At 46.2% G+C, this 17,390-nt stretch overlaps 1 protein-coding gene and 1 long non-coding RNA gene across 3 annotated transcripts; one reads left to right on the top strand and one right to left on the bottom strand.

The window, feature by feature from the left end:
- Nucleotides 1-6,522: 6,522 nt before the first annotated feature.
- Nucleotides 6,523-10,933, bottom strand: TSPYL5 (TSPY like 5). Of its 2 annotated transcripts, none has more exons than XM_055546603.1 (2): nt 8,699-10,933; nt 6,523-7,382 (listed from the first exon to the last, which is right to left on the bottom strand). In XM_055546603.1, the coding sequence occupies exon 1, from the start codon at nt 10,870-10,872 to the stop codon at nt 9,631-9,633; it is 1,242 nt and encodes a 413-aa protein (XP_055402578.1). In that variant the 5' UTR covers nt 10,873-10,933; the 3' UTR covers nt 6,523-7,382; nt 8,699-9,630. The 2 variants fall into 2 exon arrangements, with proteins under 2 accessions (XP_055402578.1, XP_055402579.1); XM_055546604.1 differs by having other exon boundaries at nt 6,523-7,222.
- A 267-nt stretch (nt 10,934-11,200) lies between these two features.
- LOC129627318 (uncharacterized) lies at nt 11,201-14,096 on the top strand. Its single transcript, XR_008702550.1, has 3 exons — nt 11,201-11,409; nt 13,003-13,054; nt 13,187-14,096. It is a non-coding gene; the product is annotated as an uncharacterized LOC129627318 (long non-coding RNA).
- Nucleotides 14,097-17,390: the final 3,294 nt, after the last annotated feature.

Raw genomic sequence — 17,390 nt, 5'->3', positions numbered from 1 at the left:
ACTTGGTTCTAACCCAATTTGTGAAAGTCATTTGAATTCAAAGGACCTCTTAGGAGATCTCAGACTCTATATACACACCCCCCGGATAAAGAGAGAGAAAGCTCCCGGGAAAGGCATCACATGGGCTTAGCTTTCTCTTGTTTTCCATTAGAGACCTGTGTGCTATGGAAATTACTAAAGCACAGCATACCTGGTACATGTCCAACTTCCTGCTCACCTCCATCTTCGTACTTGATTTCCAATATGCTGTGAGAGTCGTTTGGTGCTGTTTTTGCCTGAGGCTTTGTGCAGGTAATAGCTTCCTTTCCCCACCATCTTTTAATGCATTTGTATTAGGTTCATGCTCCTCCTTCTCTTGAAGTTATTCCCAATATCTGCTCCTCGGTACTTCCAACCTCTCTGAAGTTTGTCATGAATTGTCAGGGACCATTCATTGGCTCACTTGTTCAGGACTGAATGAGCATCTACTGTGTGTAAGCCCTTGAGCTACTGGGAATGTCAAAATAAATAAGACATACTGCTAATTACTAATATGCTGTCTCAAGGATCTTATAGTCTCCAGTGGAAGCAGACAGGTAAATGGGCAAGAACAAGTCACCCCATCAGGTACCATGAATTAAAGTGTGAAGAAAATATGATGGAAATAAAGAAAAGAGAGGGATGCAGTCCACCTTGAAAGATTAAAAACTACAGCACGGACAAAAATATCTGAGCCCTATCTGAGCACCCAAGAGGAACTGTGAGGGTGTTTTTCCAGCAAATGGGGTAGGCAAGTGTGCAGGGTGTGAAGAAACACTCTAGTGTCCCGAGAACTCACAGTGGTTCACGCTGGCTAAGGCACCCACAGAAAAAGGGAGGAAATAAGGGACAAGGATGAGAGGAGTCTGCCGAAAGTGTGTTTGGAGCAAAATGGGAGTCAGCTGTGTAGCCAAAAGAAAGATGATCATAATTGATTGTAAAACATTAAATCCATAAAATTCCACAAGTTCACAGACATAGTAAAGAGGAAAAAAAAAACACAAACATGCCCTTATCCGAAAACATTAGAGACTATTACTACACCAACTTCTGATTCTAAACACTGGAAGCTAAAGGGAATAAGTTAAGCATTTATCTGCCTTTCTAGAAGGAGGTAGATAGAGTTCATCACCAAACGATGAGGGTGAAGTTTTCTTTATAGAATATCAGCTAAGATAGGTAAAAGAACTGCCAAGATTAGAAAATCACTATTTGGGAACCCACAGAGAAATAACTGATTTGGGCAAACATCATCAATGGCTGCTAAAACCTTGAGATGAAAAGTTTAAGGGAAGAGGATATTCTCACAGTGATCAAGAACCATCTCAGAGATGACCTGCTTAGAAGGGGAGATGCATCTTTACAAAGGAAAGATCTAGTGATCACCCACCTTAACCAAGAGACGACACTAACAGCGTAACAGTGAAACAACCGTGTGCCTTCTCAAGTGACACCTCGTTTATGCAATATCCTCGCCAAATCCTCCGTTTTCAAGAATACAGGAGACAGAACGAAAAGTTAAATTACACCAAGAAGAAGCAATCAGACAAATCCAGAATGTGGGACAGCCTGTGAAACCACTGCCTAACATGTTTAGAAATTCCATGTTTCGGCCAGGTGGGGCGAGGTTAGGAGAATGTGAGTGAATTTTTCTTGTTTTAAAAGGAATAAAAACAGCAAGATGCAATGCCTGAACATTATTAGACCTTGATTTTAAACCTAATACCATAAAACAGAGCTTCCCGGGTGGCACTGGTGGTAAAGAACCCGCCTGCCAATGCAGGAGACTCAAGAGTCATGGGTTCGATTCCTGGGTTGGGAAGATCCCCTGGAGAAGGAAATGGCAACCCAATCCAGTATTCTTGCCTGGGAAATCCCATGGACAGAGGAGCCTGGCAGGCTACAGTCCTTGGGGTTGCAAAGAGTCAGACACAACTGAACACACACACACACACACACACACTAAAATAATCTTGGGAGCAATGGAGAAATCTAAATTTGGACTGGATACTAGACAGTATTCAGGAACTGTAACTTCCCACAGTCTGATAATGGTTTTTTGATCATGTAGGAGAATATCTTTATTTCTTATGAGGTTCATGCTGGGTATTTAGGGGTGAAACATCAAATTATTTTCAGACGGTTCAACAAAATACGAACATATACACATGAGTAAACAAATACAGCAAAAAGTTAACATTCACTGAACTTAAATGGTATATGATGGGTGATCATTGTACTTTTCTATCAACTTTCATATAAATTTTCATAATAAAAAAGTTTGAAAGAAAAAAATGTAGGGTCAGATCATGAATGGACTGTTTTGAGCTTCTTGGAAATTTGGACCTTACTCCTGAAGGCTGAATGGGTCATTGACAGGATCAAATTTACATCTCAGAAAGATTATTGGCTTAACGTGTTGGCTGAACTAGCGTTTACTGACCACCTCTAGCTCAGTTGGTAAAGAATCCGCCTGTAATGCAGGAGACCCTGGTTCAATTTTTGGGTCGGGAAGATCCCCTGGAGAAGGGAAAGGCTACCCACTCCAGTATTCTTGGGCTTCCCTTGTAGCTCGGCTGGTAAAGAATCCGCCTGCAATGCGGGAGACCTGGATTTAATCCCTGGGTTGGGAAGATCCCCTGGAGAAGGGAAAGGCTACCCACTCCAGTATTCTGGCCTGGAGAATTCCAAGGACTATATCCATGGGGTCGCAAACAGCTGGACACAACTGAGCGACTTTCACTTTTCACTTCACACCAAACACTGAGAGAAGCCTGAGCTAAGTGCTGTGGGAGATAGGAACACCAAAAAGGCATTGCTGGCTTGAAATACATTTACCATAAACAGAGGAGGCAAGACACAAAACAAGCTTTCTTGTCAGAAGAGGTGACTGGGGGAGCTGGGGAAAGCACAGGCGCATGCACCTCCAGGTATTATTAAGTGGTGTTCTGGGTCAGCAGCACGGCCATGTCACCGCAAAAAGGACAAATCTACAGATGACTAAGATCTCCCGTCAATTCTAGCCCTTTGATCTCTTATTCCCTGGAGGCAGAACCCCACTCTCATGAGATGCTAAAAAATGCTAATTTCCTTGAAGCAGAGTTGTGGGAGTGTGACTCATTTCTGGCCCAAGGAAACTGACTCAGGTCCCTTGAAATCCACCAGACACTATAGGCAAAGATTTTCTTCCCTGATGACAGAGACATGGGAGAAGACCCCTTCTCCTTCTTCCCGTCTGTCTTTAAGTGCAGCTGGGTGAGACTGTGGTGCTTGGAGTTAGGGAATCCCGAAGGGAAACCCAAGAGAAGCGAAGCAGACAAGGGGACCCAGAGCCCTGATATCATTGTGCTACTGAAGCAAGCCTGTGACTTCCTATCACCCAACTTTTTGTTACAGGAGAACTTTTCGTTACCCTTTTTTCCAATACATCCATATTCGAGTATTGATACTTAGAGCCCCAAACCTCCCCACTCAGCCTCCAACTGCAGCCATGTGTGTCTGGAACCAGTCCTGACTCTGGGACAGAGGAGTGAGAGGAAGCCTTGGCCACATTCTGAGTCGCTCAAGTCAGCGAGCCCCTCATCGAGCTCCAGCAGCTGTGGACAATCAGGAAGGTTCACATTCACATGTCAGCTCCGATGGATGGGTGGTGATGGATGTGCTGTGCTGAGGGTTCTGATGCTTTGAGTGAAGGGTTAAATACAGGTTCTACGTGAAGAAGTGCCTCCAGTCCTGTGCCAGACAACTGCCAGGCCTCAGGTTTACCCACGCATGTTCAGAAGGTGTTTGGAAGCAGGAGCCCTGAGTTTGAGCCCCAACTCTATTGCCTACCGGCTCTGTGATTTTGGTCATTTAGTCTCTTCAAGCCATCTTATGGGATAACTGTTATCCCTGAGATGATGAGAGTGACTGTGCTTTGTAAACCATGAAGTGTCACACATAGAAGTTATTTCATTTTATATTTGTCAAACCTCAGCTCAGGACCAGCTTGACACGAGGCAGGGAGAGGAGGAAGGAATTCAAGTTTCCAGCCTTGGACAGTCCGTAACTGAACACCTGACCAGATGGTACCGGACCTAGGGTACGGAAGCAGGACTAACACGAGGTCGGAGTTTCAGACGAAAGTGACTCGGCAGAAGTGAGCTGTGAGCCTGACTGGTGAAATGTAGCTGGAGAAGATTCCAAAAGCAGAAATGAATACGCTAAGGACAGAGACAGAAACCACAGACTGGAGACGGAATCTCTGGGTTTTGTTTTTTTACTGCCTCCATACTGGGGGGATATGGCTCCACCCAGCAGTATCAGTGGCTCCCCGAGGCCAAGGGATGAGAGCGTGGAAGGAGTTTCCAAAATCTTCAGAGGGCAAAGGATGGGGGAAGACCCCTCCCTCGGTGAGGCCACCCCCAAGCAGGGTACCTCCTTCCCTGTAGCAAAGCAGTGCAGTGGACCAGAGGGAGAGCCCACGTGTGAGGGGATACAGAATTTGAGAGAGACTTTGGGAAAGCTACAGGTATTAAGATGCTTCTTTTCTTCTCCCTGCTCCCCTGTGGCATAGCACAAACCCACTACATTCCAGAAAAGCCCAGCACGTAAGAAGAAATCAGGTCTTTAGCAATAAAACTGAATGAGAGAGGGGCAAGGGACTCCTAGCATAACAAGAATTACTCTGAGAAGCCCTCACTCTCCAGGTTATTAAAAGTCCAAACTGCCTTGTGAAGTCAGACCTACAGGCCAGAGTGAAAAGAGGTTTCCTTTAGCTCCCCCCATGTGGGTCTGACACCCTCATCGGGCCCATGTAGGAAAAGGGCAAAAAAGGATTGACTGACAATTTCAGGCAAAACCAAGAGGAGGCTGAAACGCGGAACGAGGGGCAAAATTCAAAGCTGTATTTGTCCATCGCTGTATCTCTAATGTCTGCGACAGACCGACACACACAGGAGGCAATGAGTAAGACCACGGGCAGTATGGGGATGAAACCATCAGATGGGCTCTGCAAGGAACTGAAGGGAGGGCTGTGGAAGGGGGCTTGGGAAGTGCAGGCTCTGAGCCTCTGAAGAAGCAAGTATGTGAGCTTGAATTGGGCAGATGGCCGTCCCAGTTGGCAGCTCCGGAGGACTGGGCATGGGTCCCAAGAGGACGCTCATGCCTGGAAAGCCTGCTCACACCTGGAGAGGCTGCCCCCGGGACCCTTCTGCACTCCACCTACCACTAAGAGCGAGGCTCTGGGTGTTCGATTTTTTTTAGTTGAAAATATTCAAAATTGGGAGATTCTGATTCTTGCCACTTTTTTGAAGATGCAGCAACACTAGGCCTGCGGGGCCCCAAGTAAATGCCCTGGCACTACAACACAGCTGCCCCAGCTACACACAGCCCCGACTTCCTCCCACTTCCCCCAGACACACACACAGCTAAGACCTCGAAGAGACAGCAGGCAGACAGCCAAGGGCAGAGACCTCAGCAGAAACTAGCCCTGCCATCACCTTGATCTCAGAAATCTAGCCAACAGAACTGGAAGTCAACTTCTGTTGTTTAAGCCACTTGATCTGTGGTACTTCGTTACGGAAGCCCTAATGAACTAACACATAACATCCTTATAAAGCAAGTATGGCCCACTTCACAAATTTAATTACCAGCCTAGCCCAAAGGCATTTGAATATAAACTGTTTTAAATTCATTCTTTCATTATTTGAGCACCTGAACACTGCACATTTGTTGATTCATGCCCAACATCATACAAACTAAATTTTATTTTGTTAGTTAACAGGTCACTTCTGTTTTTTTCCAACCATTTTCGGCCAGGCAGCTTCATGTGGCATTTGGTTGTCTGCTGCTGATGCTCCTGATTTTGGGGAAATGGTCCTTGTTATGAATCTATTAAGAACAGCATCAGAAACTTTGTCAACGATGGCTAGACATCAGAATCACCTGGGATGTGTTCAGAATAGACATCTACAACTGGACCAATCCCTTCCCCCACTCTGATTCAGCTGCTATTTGTGAGCTCTGCCAGTGTGTGTATTTAAGCTTCCCACATAACTCCAATGTGCAGCCAAGACTCACTGTTACTCTAGTTTGAAAGGTCCTTGAAGTCACCTCCTTTGCTACTCCAAGTACAGTTCACAAGCCGCCAGCACCAGCATCACCTGGGAGTTTGTTAGAAATGCAGAGTCTCAACTTCTACTCCAGACGGCTACATCGGAATTCGTATTTTAACAGGATTCCCCACACGATTCAGAGGAACTCTAAAATTTGAGAAGCACTGGCTTTACACTAGAATCACTTGGAAAGCTTGCTAAAAACAAGACTGCATGGCTTCTTCCCAGAACCACAGGATCTCAATCTCTGATAAGGGCTTGGAAACCAGAATTTTATATATTGTTATAGAGCTGGTCACACAAGGGCCTGAGGCTTAGGAATCACTCATGTATGCCATAGTATACATGCCGTCAACTACCCAGCCTCTGCTTACCTTCCAATTTTTTTTTAAATTAATAAAATATAATAGAGATACAAGCTTTTATTGTTTCCATCACACATGCAAGCTTACAACTGTTTATACTGTTTCAGAACAGAGAAATAATTGCATTATTACCATAGTGCCCAATTACCAAGTAAGACAACCGGTTACTGATTCCTTTGGGGAGGTTATTTTCACAGAACACAGAAACAATTTCCAAATTATACTTTACTTTCAAGTTCAGAGTTATATCATGAGACCAGGACACGCCAATAATTGTAATAGTCACACGAAGTCTCCATCTTAGAGGGAAAAAAAGACGGTTATTCTGGTGGAAGGTCTCAGGTAAGCACCTTATCAAAGACTGATAGATAAGTCTTTGAAAGAGTTTACAACAGAGCAGTCTCTCTTTCCTCTTGTGGACACAGGGAAAAGGCAGCTTCATCACTTTCTAAGACTTCTTGTCAACTCTGAAGACTTTCATTTCTAAGGCCCATCTCTGGACCGTCATCAGTTAACATGAAAAGCAAAAAGCAGATCTGATACGGTAGTGAGATCACCACGATCACCACCAGCAGAGTGTCTCAGTCTCCCAAAGTGGTCCCAGTTGAATTGGCACAGTGTCTTGGACTTTCGATCAACAATACAGGCAGGGAGATGGAGATGCAGATGAAACTGGGTTGACCATAACCGATAAATGATGTAGCTAGGTGACGGCACACGGAGTCTCTCCATTTCTGTGCATGGCTGAAAATGTCCATAATAGAGGAAAAAGCTTTTAAAAAAAAAAAAAAAGCCAACCTGTACAGCTCTATTTTCCCATTAGGCAAAAAATGGGGAAAATGATAAGATTTACTCAGAGACAAAATAAGTAGCACATAATCTTCTACAAAACACAGGGCCACACCTAGAAAAGAGAAAGAATCCAAAGTAATGTTATTCAGACTGTTTTTGTGATTTGTAAAATCTACCAAAAATGAAAGATTTTTGGACAAAAGTTTGGGCATACCCTCGCCTCAGCAAAACACTTGCCCACTGCCCTTTAATTCTCCTGTCCCTGCCCTAGGGAAGGAAGGCTCCTTCCCGTCCCCTCTGTCTCTGAGAGATAGCTATACTCTCCTGGAGACTCCTCAAGCCACATCTAGCTGCTTTACCAAGCCCTCTCCACACCAGGCTTATTCCCGCTCTAGGTTTTTGCCCCAGCTCGCCTGCCCCAAACACCCTCTTGACAGCTCTTGAGGCAAGACTTCCCTAGCCCATGGGAAACTCAGAAGGAGGTCTTCCATAAGGAGAGAAATTAGGGTGAAGGCAAGTACACACATCCTCAGTACTTACCCCACCCTCAGGGATGAGGGGGAAAGAGGGCACAGATGAGCCTAGGCAGGAAGGGCACAGCTCAGCTTTTACACCCGCTGGAAATGAGCCCTGGAGATTCAGAAAAGGCACTCCCCCTTCCCCTGTTCCCACGCCCCAGGGCAGCCTTGGGATCCCCCCATACTGAAGGCTACAGTCTACTCCCAAGGGTATGTGAAGGTAGAAACCTAGAGAAAAGGAAGAAACCTCACTGCTGAGGGTGAGAGTTGGGGGATGAGAGACCAGAGGGCAAGAGACGTTCGCCCAGAGGAGGAAACAGAAGGCAACCGGGTCTTAAGAGGCAGAGAAAAACGCCAAAGCAGGAGTAACCCTAGTCCCCAACACTGCTGCCCAGGGGGTGACCATTCTAGCAGATGCACTGCCATGTGAAGAATCTCCATGTCAGAATTACAGAGGGAACCTGGAAGGCAGGAGGGAGCAGGATCTGACCGCAGACCCACCTGGCCTTCTGGCTTCGTCTACCCTATTCCAGCCCAGTGTGTGCCTGTGTTTAACAAGGCCCCAGCCAACTTGCTAGCTGTATGCAGAAAACCCTGGTTTCACAACTGTTTTGTTTTCTGTTTTCTTTCAGAAGTACCACTACTGAAACAAAAAAAAAAGAAAGAAAGGAAGAGAGGAGTGGGGGACAAGCACAGGGACAGAGGGAAAGAAGGAAGAGAGGGTAAGGAAACAGAAAGAGGATTGAGGAAGGAGGTGTAGAGGCGTGAGCTGAAGTAGACACAGGCCCACAGATCAGAAATCTCCCTTCCCCAGCAACCCCACTATAGCACTCTGGTCATGTGTGAGGCAGGGATGGGGGGAGTGGATAAAGGTACCTAGATTTTAAGTGAGTCCGGTCGCAACCCTTACCTGGAGCCACAGCTTGACAACAGTGAGCACATGTCCACACGTACCAGCCTGCCCATCAGTCCAGCAGCCAGCAGGGTTCCTGGAAGGCTGGAGAGGGTAGGTGTGTGTCTCATGCACCCACAGAGGGCCTGTGTCCACAGGTAGTTCTCGAGGTCCTTGTTGCCCAGGAAGCCAATTGGGGCCGACTGGCAACCTAGACAAAACTCAGTGGCCCGACAGTGATGAGGTATGGTGCAGACCTTGACAAAGGTTTACCAGGAAGAAAGGCCCAGAGGCAGGAAGAGACGCAGAACAGTACAAAACCCACAGCAAACTGCTTCTCACCCTGAACCTCAACCCGTTGTCTAGGAGGGCAGCATGGGTCCCTGGCCAAAGCCAGAGATCCTGCAGGTGGCACCTTAGCTGGTGACCCCAGAGCCAAGAGACAATCAGTTTTGGCTGATGGCCAATGCCACATGCACTAGCTTCATTCTGCAGTGGCCACCGAAAAGCTTGCCACAGATGGCATGCATGGCTGGCATGAACTCGAAGCCCAGCAAGTCACCAGTCCTGAAGTAGCAGAGCTTGAGGATGTGCTGGTCCTCCTGCTGATTGACTCATGAGTGTCCATGTGAAAGCCAGGTGGGAAACGCCAGAGCCAAGAACAGGGTCCAAGCAATGTAGAGAGAGGCAACACACGCTGGAATCAAGTGAGTTTAACATATGAACAGGAGGGACGAGATCACATAACGTATGATACTAATGTAGAGAAAGCAAGAACGTCACGGGAAGCAAAAGAACATAATCATAAATGCCATATTCTTGTAACCGAAGTCCAACAGGAATAGTGTGCAGAGGCCGACACGAAGAGAAGGCAGACAGCCAAACACCCAAGGTCAGCCGGGCACGGGGGCCAGTAGGAGGTAGGACGCAGGACACAGACTTGAGCAGGATCAGTTGGACTTGTTTACCCCAGGTTCCGGGGTCTCCCCTGGCGGCCTCACAGGACCCGGCCTGCCCTCCTTTCCTTTCTCTGCACGGGCCCCTTCACTCATCAGGTAGTACTGTAAGGGATTGGGCCACAATTCCTCATTGATTATCTCCACAATCTTGTCAGACTCGATGGAGCTGTGGTTTGAAAACCACCCAAAGAAGCTCCGGCTGTTGTCGGGGTTCCCCTGGCTAAGGGTCTGGAGGTCGTGCCCGGGGAGCCACTGGATTGGAGTGGAACGAGACACCACCTGACCCGAAGGGCCGCACCCGTATTCCTTGATGAGCACCTTATTTTGGAAATAGGGGTTGCGCCCGAAGTAGAACTTGATTTTGTAGCCCAGTCTCGCCAGGCCAAGCTCTTCCACCTCCAAGCTATTCAAGAAGCTGAGGACCTCTTTATCCTGGTTGTTCAGGAAGGACGAGAGCTGGGGGTGGTTCTGAAAGGCCTGCCCCCAGAAGCCTGGAATATTCTGGATAAGGAGGTTCCTGCGCTCTAGGTGGTGCAGCCGCAACTGCCCAAACTTGCGGGAGAGCCGCAGGTAGGCCCGGTCCGCCTGGGCGTTCATGGTCTCCAGCTTCAACTGGACGTTCTCCAGCGTATCCATGCTGCCCTCTGTCGCCGGGGGCCCTGACCCCGCGTTCTCCACCTTCTCCTCGCCCACGGGGACGGGGGCGGCCTCCGCCGCGGCCCCTTTCTTTGGCTTCCCACCGGCCAAGGCCGCAGACCCCCTTCCCACTGCACTACAGGTATCTGGGGCCTTCTTCGCGGCGGGGCCTCGCCGGCTTCCGACGCGGGGCCCGTTTCTCGGCCTCGCCACGGTGCCCACGGTTCCCACGAAGACGGTGTCACTCACCAGGCGCTCCGGGAGAGATGTGGCCTTGACCGGGCAGGGCCTGGTCACCGCCTGCCCGCGAGTCCCCGCCGCCCGGGCACGGAGCGCGAGGCCACAATCTAGGGGCAGCCGGCAGGCAGCCTCTTCCCCGGGCCGGCGGGGCGGCGCCGGCGCAGCGCCTTCCGGGCCCCCCAAACCCGCGCCAGCCTGCACCTGTGCCGCCTGGGTCTCCTCCCCGAGCCTCTGGCACTCTGGAGGGTCCGGGTCGCGTGGGGCGTCGTCAGGCGCGGCGCGGACTCGGCCTTTGGCGCGGCTCTTGCCACGGCCTTTGGCGCGGGAGGACCTTCTCCCCTTACTCCGGCCGCTCATGGCGGCGGCTGACTAGACCTCAAAGCCGCGATACGACCCCGTGGCCCCCTGGCGCCGGCTCGCGGCCCTACGGAGTGGGGCGCTCCATGGCAACCGCCGACGTCACGACGGCACGACTATACCGTCGCGCGAGGACGGGATGCACCCGCTGATTGGCTCCGCTGCCGCAGCTGCGCAAGAGCCGCTGACCCTCGCGGGCGCCCCCACCCCCCTATTTCACCCCCTCAACTCACTCACAGGTTACAGAGGGATGTGCTTCCGTTTCCTTTTTTTTTTTTTTTTTTTTTTGGTCTTCCAAAAAAAAGACCTTCCCCTTTGGTCTCAGGTGTGCTTTCAGGGTCCTCTTCTACAAGATACCCTCAAGACAGTCATCATTATCAGTACCCCCATCATATGCTTTCTAAACTAACCATCTAAAGTTCCTGCCATTATCTACTGTAACATCTGCCATGATGAACCTGCTCCTGGTCTGTCTCATCTTTAAAAAACTTTGCTGAGGGATGTGCCCTGGTACTTTTAACTCCAGGGACTTTAAAGGTAAGTACCGTAATGCCAGGCCACAGAGCGATGTGACATGTGGTTGGATTTTAACAATAATTATAAAACTAATAGCAACTAGTATTTTATGAGTATCGTTATATCAGGCACTTTTCTACATGCCTCATATGCCTTTTCTCAATGTATGAACGAGGTATCGTTATCATTCTCATTTTCCAGGTGAGAAAACTATGGCTTAGAGATGCCAAGGAACATTCTTGACATAACACAGTAAGGCGTGGAAGCATAATTCTAACCCAAGTCTGTCTGACTCATAACCTTTGTTTTATATTCACAAGTGTCTAGTCCTTCCAGGCCTGTTCAGCTGTAAATTACTTCATTAGTTTTTATGAAAGTCAGACTCAGGACTTCCCTAGTTGTCCAATGGTTGGTACTCAGCTTCCACTGCAAAATGCAAGGGTTCAATCCCTGGTGAGGAAGCTAAGATCTCACTAGCTGCACTGCACCGGGGAAAAAAAAAGTTCAACCTTACCTGTTGCACCAGCATCAGCTGAGCACCTCTTCATCCCAGGACCATCACCCAAATCCTCTAGCTGCCTCAGGCCTAGTTTATAGAGTCAGGCTATCATTCAAGATATAGGACCAGGAGTGAAGGCTACAAGTCAGAATTACTTGCTATAATTGGAGTAAGACAGGAATGTGTTCAGAGAACTATTATCATTCAAGGAGTAGAGCAGGGCTTCCCAGGTGAAGGTTTAGAAGCAGAGCCCCCATAGTGGCAGTAAGGAGGCCCTAGAAACTTCTTAGACCGTGCATGGAAACAGCCAAACAACATATCTCATATTCCCAAGAGAGCTCTGGACTGTACCTTTACTAGCCAGGTGAAAGGACATGAAAGAGTGAGCCCAGTGACGAGGTTATGACCCGTGTGAAAGCTTTCAGGATGTCCTTTTAAGCTCAAAGGGAACAAGAAGGCCCTTGCAACCAACCAATGGAGGAGAAAGCCTCAAAGCCCCTTGGTTCTTCACTCTCATTTGTCAATGTGGGGTTGTTGACTGGCAGTCTGACATCACCTGCAAGCTCGTTAAAAATGCAGAATTTTAGGCCCCCCTCAGACCTACTAATTTAAAATTTGACTTTTAACAAGATCTCAATTAGATTGTTTCCACATTCAAATTGAAATATAGGAGACAAGGAATAAGAGGAATTGTTTTGATACAGGTGGACTTCCCAAATGGTACTAGTCGTATAAAGAACCCACCTGCCAATGCAGGAGAGGTAAGAGATGCCCATATGATCCCTGAGTCAGGAAGATCCCCTAGAGAAGGACATGGCATCCCACTCCAGTATTCCTGTCTGTAGAATCCCATGGACAGGGGAGCCTGGTGGATTACAGTCCATGAGGGTTGCAAAGAGTTAGACACAACTAAAGCAATTTAGCAAAAGGGCCTTACTTTAAACCAGTCTAATACAAGTGACTGTTATCTTTCTCAGAGGCTTTTCAGTAGCTTACAAGGCTCTCCATGATTTGTTCGGTTCCCTCCCTGCCACTGCCCAGCTTACCTCTCTGACCATATCCTCTTGTCTCTCCCACCCACTTCCAACTACCCTGGCCTACCTTCTGTTCTTCAGACTCACTAAGTAGACTCCTGCCTCAGGACATTGGCACTGGCTCTTTCCCCAGGTAGGTGCAACTCCCTTGGCTGGCCCCCTTCACACTTTGCTTAAATGTAACCTTGTCAACGACTGTCCTATTTAACATTGACACCCAGCCCCATCCTTCTAACGCTGCACTACTTTTTTTTTTATTCCTTAGCACTTGACGCCTTGGTAGCCCTTCCCTTCTCTAGAGGATCTTCCCACTCCAGGAAATGAACCTGGGTCTCCTGCATCTCAAGTGGATTCTTCACCGTCTGAGCCACCAGAGAAACCCGTAACACACTATACCAACTCTTTATTATGTTCATTATTTAACTGCCTCTCCTCTCTAGAATGTCAGCTCCATCAGGGCAAGGATTTTTGTTTTGTTCACATGTGACTACAACAGGGTCTGATGTCTGATACATGAAAAACACTCAATAAATAGTTGTTGAGTGAAAGAACCAGTCAAAGCAGAGTTTTTAAAAGTGAGTTTATAAATTAATTTTTAATTTACTCTGAAATCAGAATATCCCTTTTTTCCCCACAGAAGCAATTTTATAGGTGCAGGTTATGTATTTAAATCCATACATGGAGATCTGTTAAGCTGATAATTTAGCTTTAGAAAGCATCTTTTGATATGGGCACCATTCAGGGCAGTCTTAGGTAAAAATCTAGAGTGATGCTTTAAAAATTAAGTTAGGGGAATTAATATTTAACTTAAAAGGGATTAAGCCAAGAATCACCTTACATCTTGTTGAAGGCCCTTTCATAATCACTTCTTCCCAAGGCCTTCCATCATCATTTCAGAGCACATATAAGCAGCCCTCGATCTCACAGAGAGGTTGTTAACTGTAATACCTTCCTTTGGCAATTAGACATGCAGTTTTGTGCCAGTTCTTGTACAGAATTACCTCTTAAACCAGATAACCACAGTCCGGAATTCTCTGTAAATCTCAGCAGGGAGGCGGGGGGCGGGGTGGGATCAGCTGAAGTCATCACCATCCCTGTACAAACTGCAGAAATTGATGGATTGGCTCACTTTTCAGAGCACTAACAGTTGGACCAACCTCCGTTGTCAAGAGCCTTAATCCAGCATTAACATCTGCATCATAACTCTTACCCATGACTAAACCACTGCAGGATTAATGTAGGCGGACCACTGCACCAGTGTTTATTATACAATCTGCTTGAGCCTTTCATCATGTCAAAGAGATAAGCATTGGGTAAAGGGAAGCCAATGTGAAACTGACACCTTATATACACTTCTCTGTTCCTTGAGAAGCTGGTCTGTGCTACTGAACTAAACTGTTGGTTTTCTTCTCAGGCATTAATAGTTAATTTATATGAGACTGCATCTTGGGTTTCCAGTTAGACAGTAAACTGTGTAAGGGTAGAGACTGTGTCTCCTTTTTTATCCCTCAAAGCACCTACCGTGGCCCTTACACATACTAGTAATTATAACCCAATTTCACCTTCATTTTGCATTTTATCCAGTACCATGTTCCAATTCACTGAATCCCTACACCACTGCATTGGGCAGACAGTTATTTCTCCCATCTTAGAGCTGAGGTTACTGCTGTACAAAAAGATCCTGGATCTTGCCCAAGGTCACGCAGCTAATAAATGGTCTTAGCCCAAGCAATCCAACTCCTGCACCCACGCTCTTAGCCACTAATCTGAGATGTAAAATTATGGCTTAATAGATTGAAATATCAGACTCTCTCTAGTGGGTAAAGATACCTTTTAATTTTCAAATATATATATTTAATATAGTTATATATGCACGTGTCTTTGTATACACCTACAAATATGTATAAACTGAAATATATATATGTTAGTTGTGAATCATTTTCTATGGTGTGTATATGTGGAATGATGATGCTGAAGAGAAGTGAGTTTCATTTCAGCAGTCCACATTGGGAATAAAACATCTTCATTTGCACTGCATTTGTGAAAATCATTCTATGAATGTTATGAAAGCAATACAAATTTACTGTCATGAACTCAGACCTGGAAGTATCTTCACCTCTCCCCAGTAACTAGTCTTCATTGTTGTTCTCTGAAAATTGTACTTCCTCCATTCCTTTTAAGGTCTGATTTCTTCCAATCATAGAAATTAACACGCCGGGGGAAAAAGACATTCCAGTCATCCAACCTATTCCCCAGTCAAGAGAACTACAGTCCTCACTGTCTCCCTGCTGATGGGCTTTAAGATCCCAGATGACATTTTTTAGCCACAAAGATTTTCTCTTCCCCCAGGGTGATAGTTTGAGTCTGTTAGATGAGACAGTAAGTACTGCTTAGGGTATGAAATTTTGCCAACTAACCCTCCCAGATTATGGAAGATCATCGAAAAGGAGTGAGGTAGGGAATATTTTCAAAGGGAAAGAAAAAAATCTTCCTCTTAAAGGTAAATTGCAAAAACTATTTGAACTTAAATATCTTGAAAAATGTGCCTAGCTTTTTCCCAGTTCCCTCCCCGCACCCTGCCACCCAAAGAGCAAAATTTTATAGCAGACCACCTAAGTCACTCAGTTCACATCATATTTTGTTGTTGTTGTTCAGTCACTAAGTCACGTCTGACATTTTGTGACCCCATGGACTGCAGCATGCTAGGCTTCCCTGTCCTTCACCGTCTCCCAGAGCTTGCTCAAACTCATGTCTATTAAGTCGGTGATATCCAACCATCTCCTCCTCTGCTGTCCCCTTCTCTTCGTGCCTTCAATCTTTCCCAGCATCAGGGTCTTTTCCAATCAGTCAGCTCTTTGCATCAGGTGGCCAAAGAATTGGAGTTTCAGCGTCAGTCCTTCCAATGAATATTCAGGGTTGATTTCCTTTAGGATTGACTGGTTTGATCTCCTTGCTGTCCAAGGGACTCTCAATGTCATATAAGTAGTCTCATGTCATATAAGTAGTCTCATATCATATAAGTAACTGCAAAAAATTTAAAAATATTGGTAGACATAATCTTCCTTCATGGCATTTTCTTTTCACCAAAAAAAATGAGATCTTTAGGCTGAGGTTTTTGTTGTAGAAAAGAGAAAATACCAAAAAACCAATAAAGTAGAATTTAGCAACTCAAATTCTTATTTTGAATTACAAAATAATTTCTTGAGAGGGGAAGATACAATAGCATTGAAAGAGAAAGTTTTAGCTCTGCAAGGACAAACCAAAGAGCATTAAGAGTTTATAATATAAATCATAAAGGAAGAAAAACATGTGATGATATATAAGCCAAATCTCTACCACACAAAGAGGAGACAAAAATCTTTGCTGGCTGGAGTTGAAGAGCTTAGGATACATTTAGAGAGTGCCTTGTTGGTTTGTTGATGCAAGATCTTGAGAAAGGAATTCTCACGGTTACCCCTCCAGGGGTCAGAACTCTTAGGGAACTGGTAGAGGCCACCCTCCCTGGAAAGGAGTAGGGAGTACTCAGAGTAGGCAGAACTAGTTCCCAACTTGGAAATTTGGACTCAGACAAGAAATACTCTTAGGGGGCTTTATTCCCATTACAGGGCAGCCAGAAGAATTTGTACAGCGTATGTGTTGCCAAAGGAAGTTCTTTGAATTTTGTGTTTTAAGTGTTGTTACCTAGTTACTTGAATTGCCATGTTTAAGTTCATCTGAATTTTATAAATTGTTGCAACTATGAAAGTTCATATTCACTACAATAATATTACGTAGACTAGACTGAGTAACTAATGGGTTTAAGCCATGCAATACCAAAGCCAAAGAAACTTAAGGGACAGCTGATTTCAAAACTCCTTAGAACATAAACGACACTGTTATTTTAGAAAATCAGATCAGATCAGATCAGTCGCTCAGTCGTGTCCGACTCTTTGCAACCCCATGAATCGCAGCACGCCAGGCCTCCCTGTCCATCACCAACTTCCAGAGTTCACTGAGACTCACGTCCATCGAGTCAGTGATGCCATCCAGCCATCTCATCCTCTGTCGTCCCCTTCTCCTCTTGCCCCCAATCCCTCCCAGCATCAGAGTCTTTTCCAATGAGTCAACTCTTCGCATGAGGTGGCCAAAGTACTGGAGTTTCAGCTTTAGCATCATTCCTTCCAAATAACAGAGTATTAAAAGAAGACCTTATATAACATGGTTATGATTGTAAAAATCAAGAAATTTATGAGACTCCAATCACCAAATATGAAGATTTTCACTACAATTTAGAAAGGGAACCTAAAGCAAAACTAAGTGCCGTCCAAGAGAGTCTTCCATTAATTGCTTGTATGTAGAACTTAGAATCATGGGTGTACCCTATTTGTTGCAGTTACTACTTTTAATATGTAAGTTAGTCATTGAATTTCTCTCTGGTTGGGATATACATATGCCAGCCTTCATCTCCAACCAGAGTAGAAGCTTGGTGA

This window comes from Bubalus kerabau, chromosome 14 (assembly GCF_029407905.1).
Source record: "Bubalus kerabau isolate K-KA32 ecotype Philippines breed swamp buffalo chromosome 14, PCC_UOA_SB_1v2, whole genome shotgun sequence".
NCBI classification, from domain to species: Eukaryota; Metazoa; Chordata; class Mammalia; order Artiodactyla; family Bovidae; genus Bubalus; species Bubalus kerabau.
Note: the sequence above shows the minus strand (reverse complement) of the source record. Positions and strands in the feature narration are given on the sequence as shown.

Bases quoted from the DNA above. Each gene is read 5' to 3' on its own strand.
- TSPYL5 (XM_055546603.1), bottom strand. From the start codon at position 10,872: ATGAGCGGCCGGAGTAAGGGGAGAAGGTCCTCCCGCGCCAAAGGCCGT.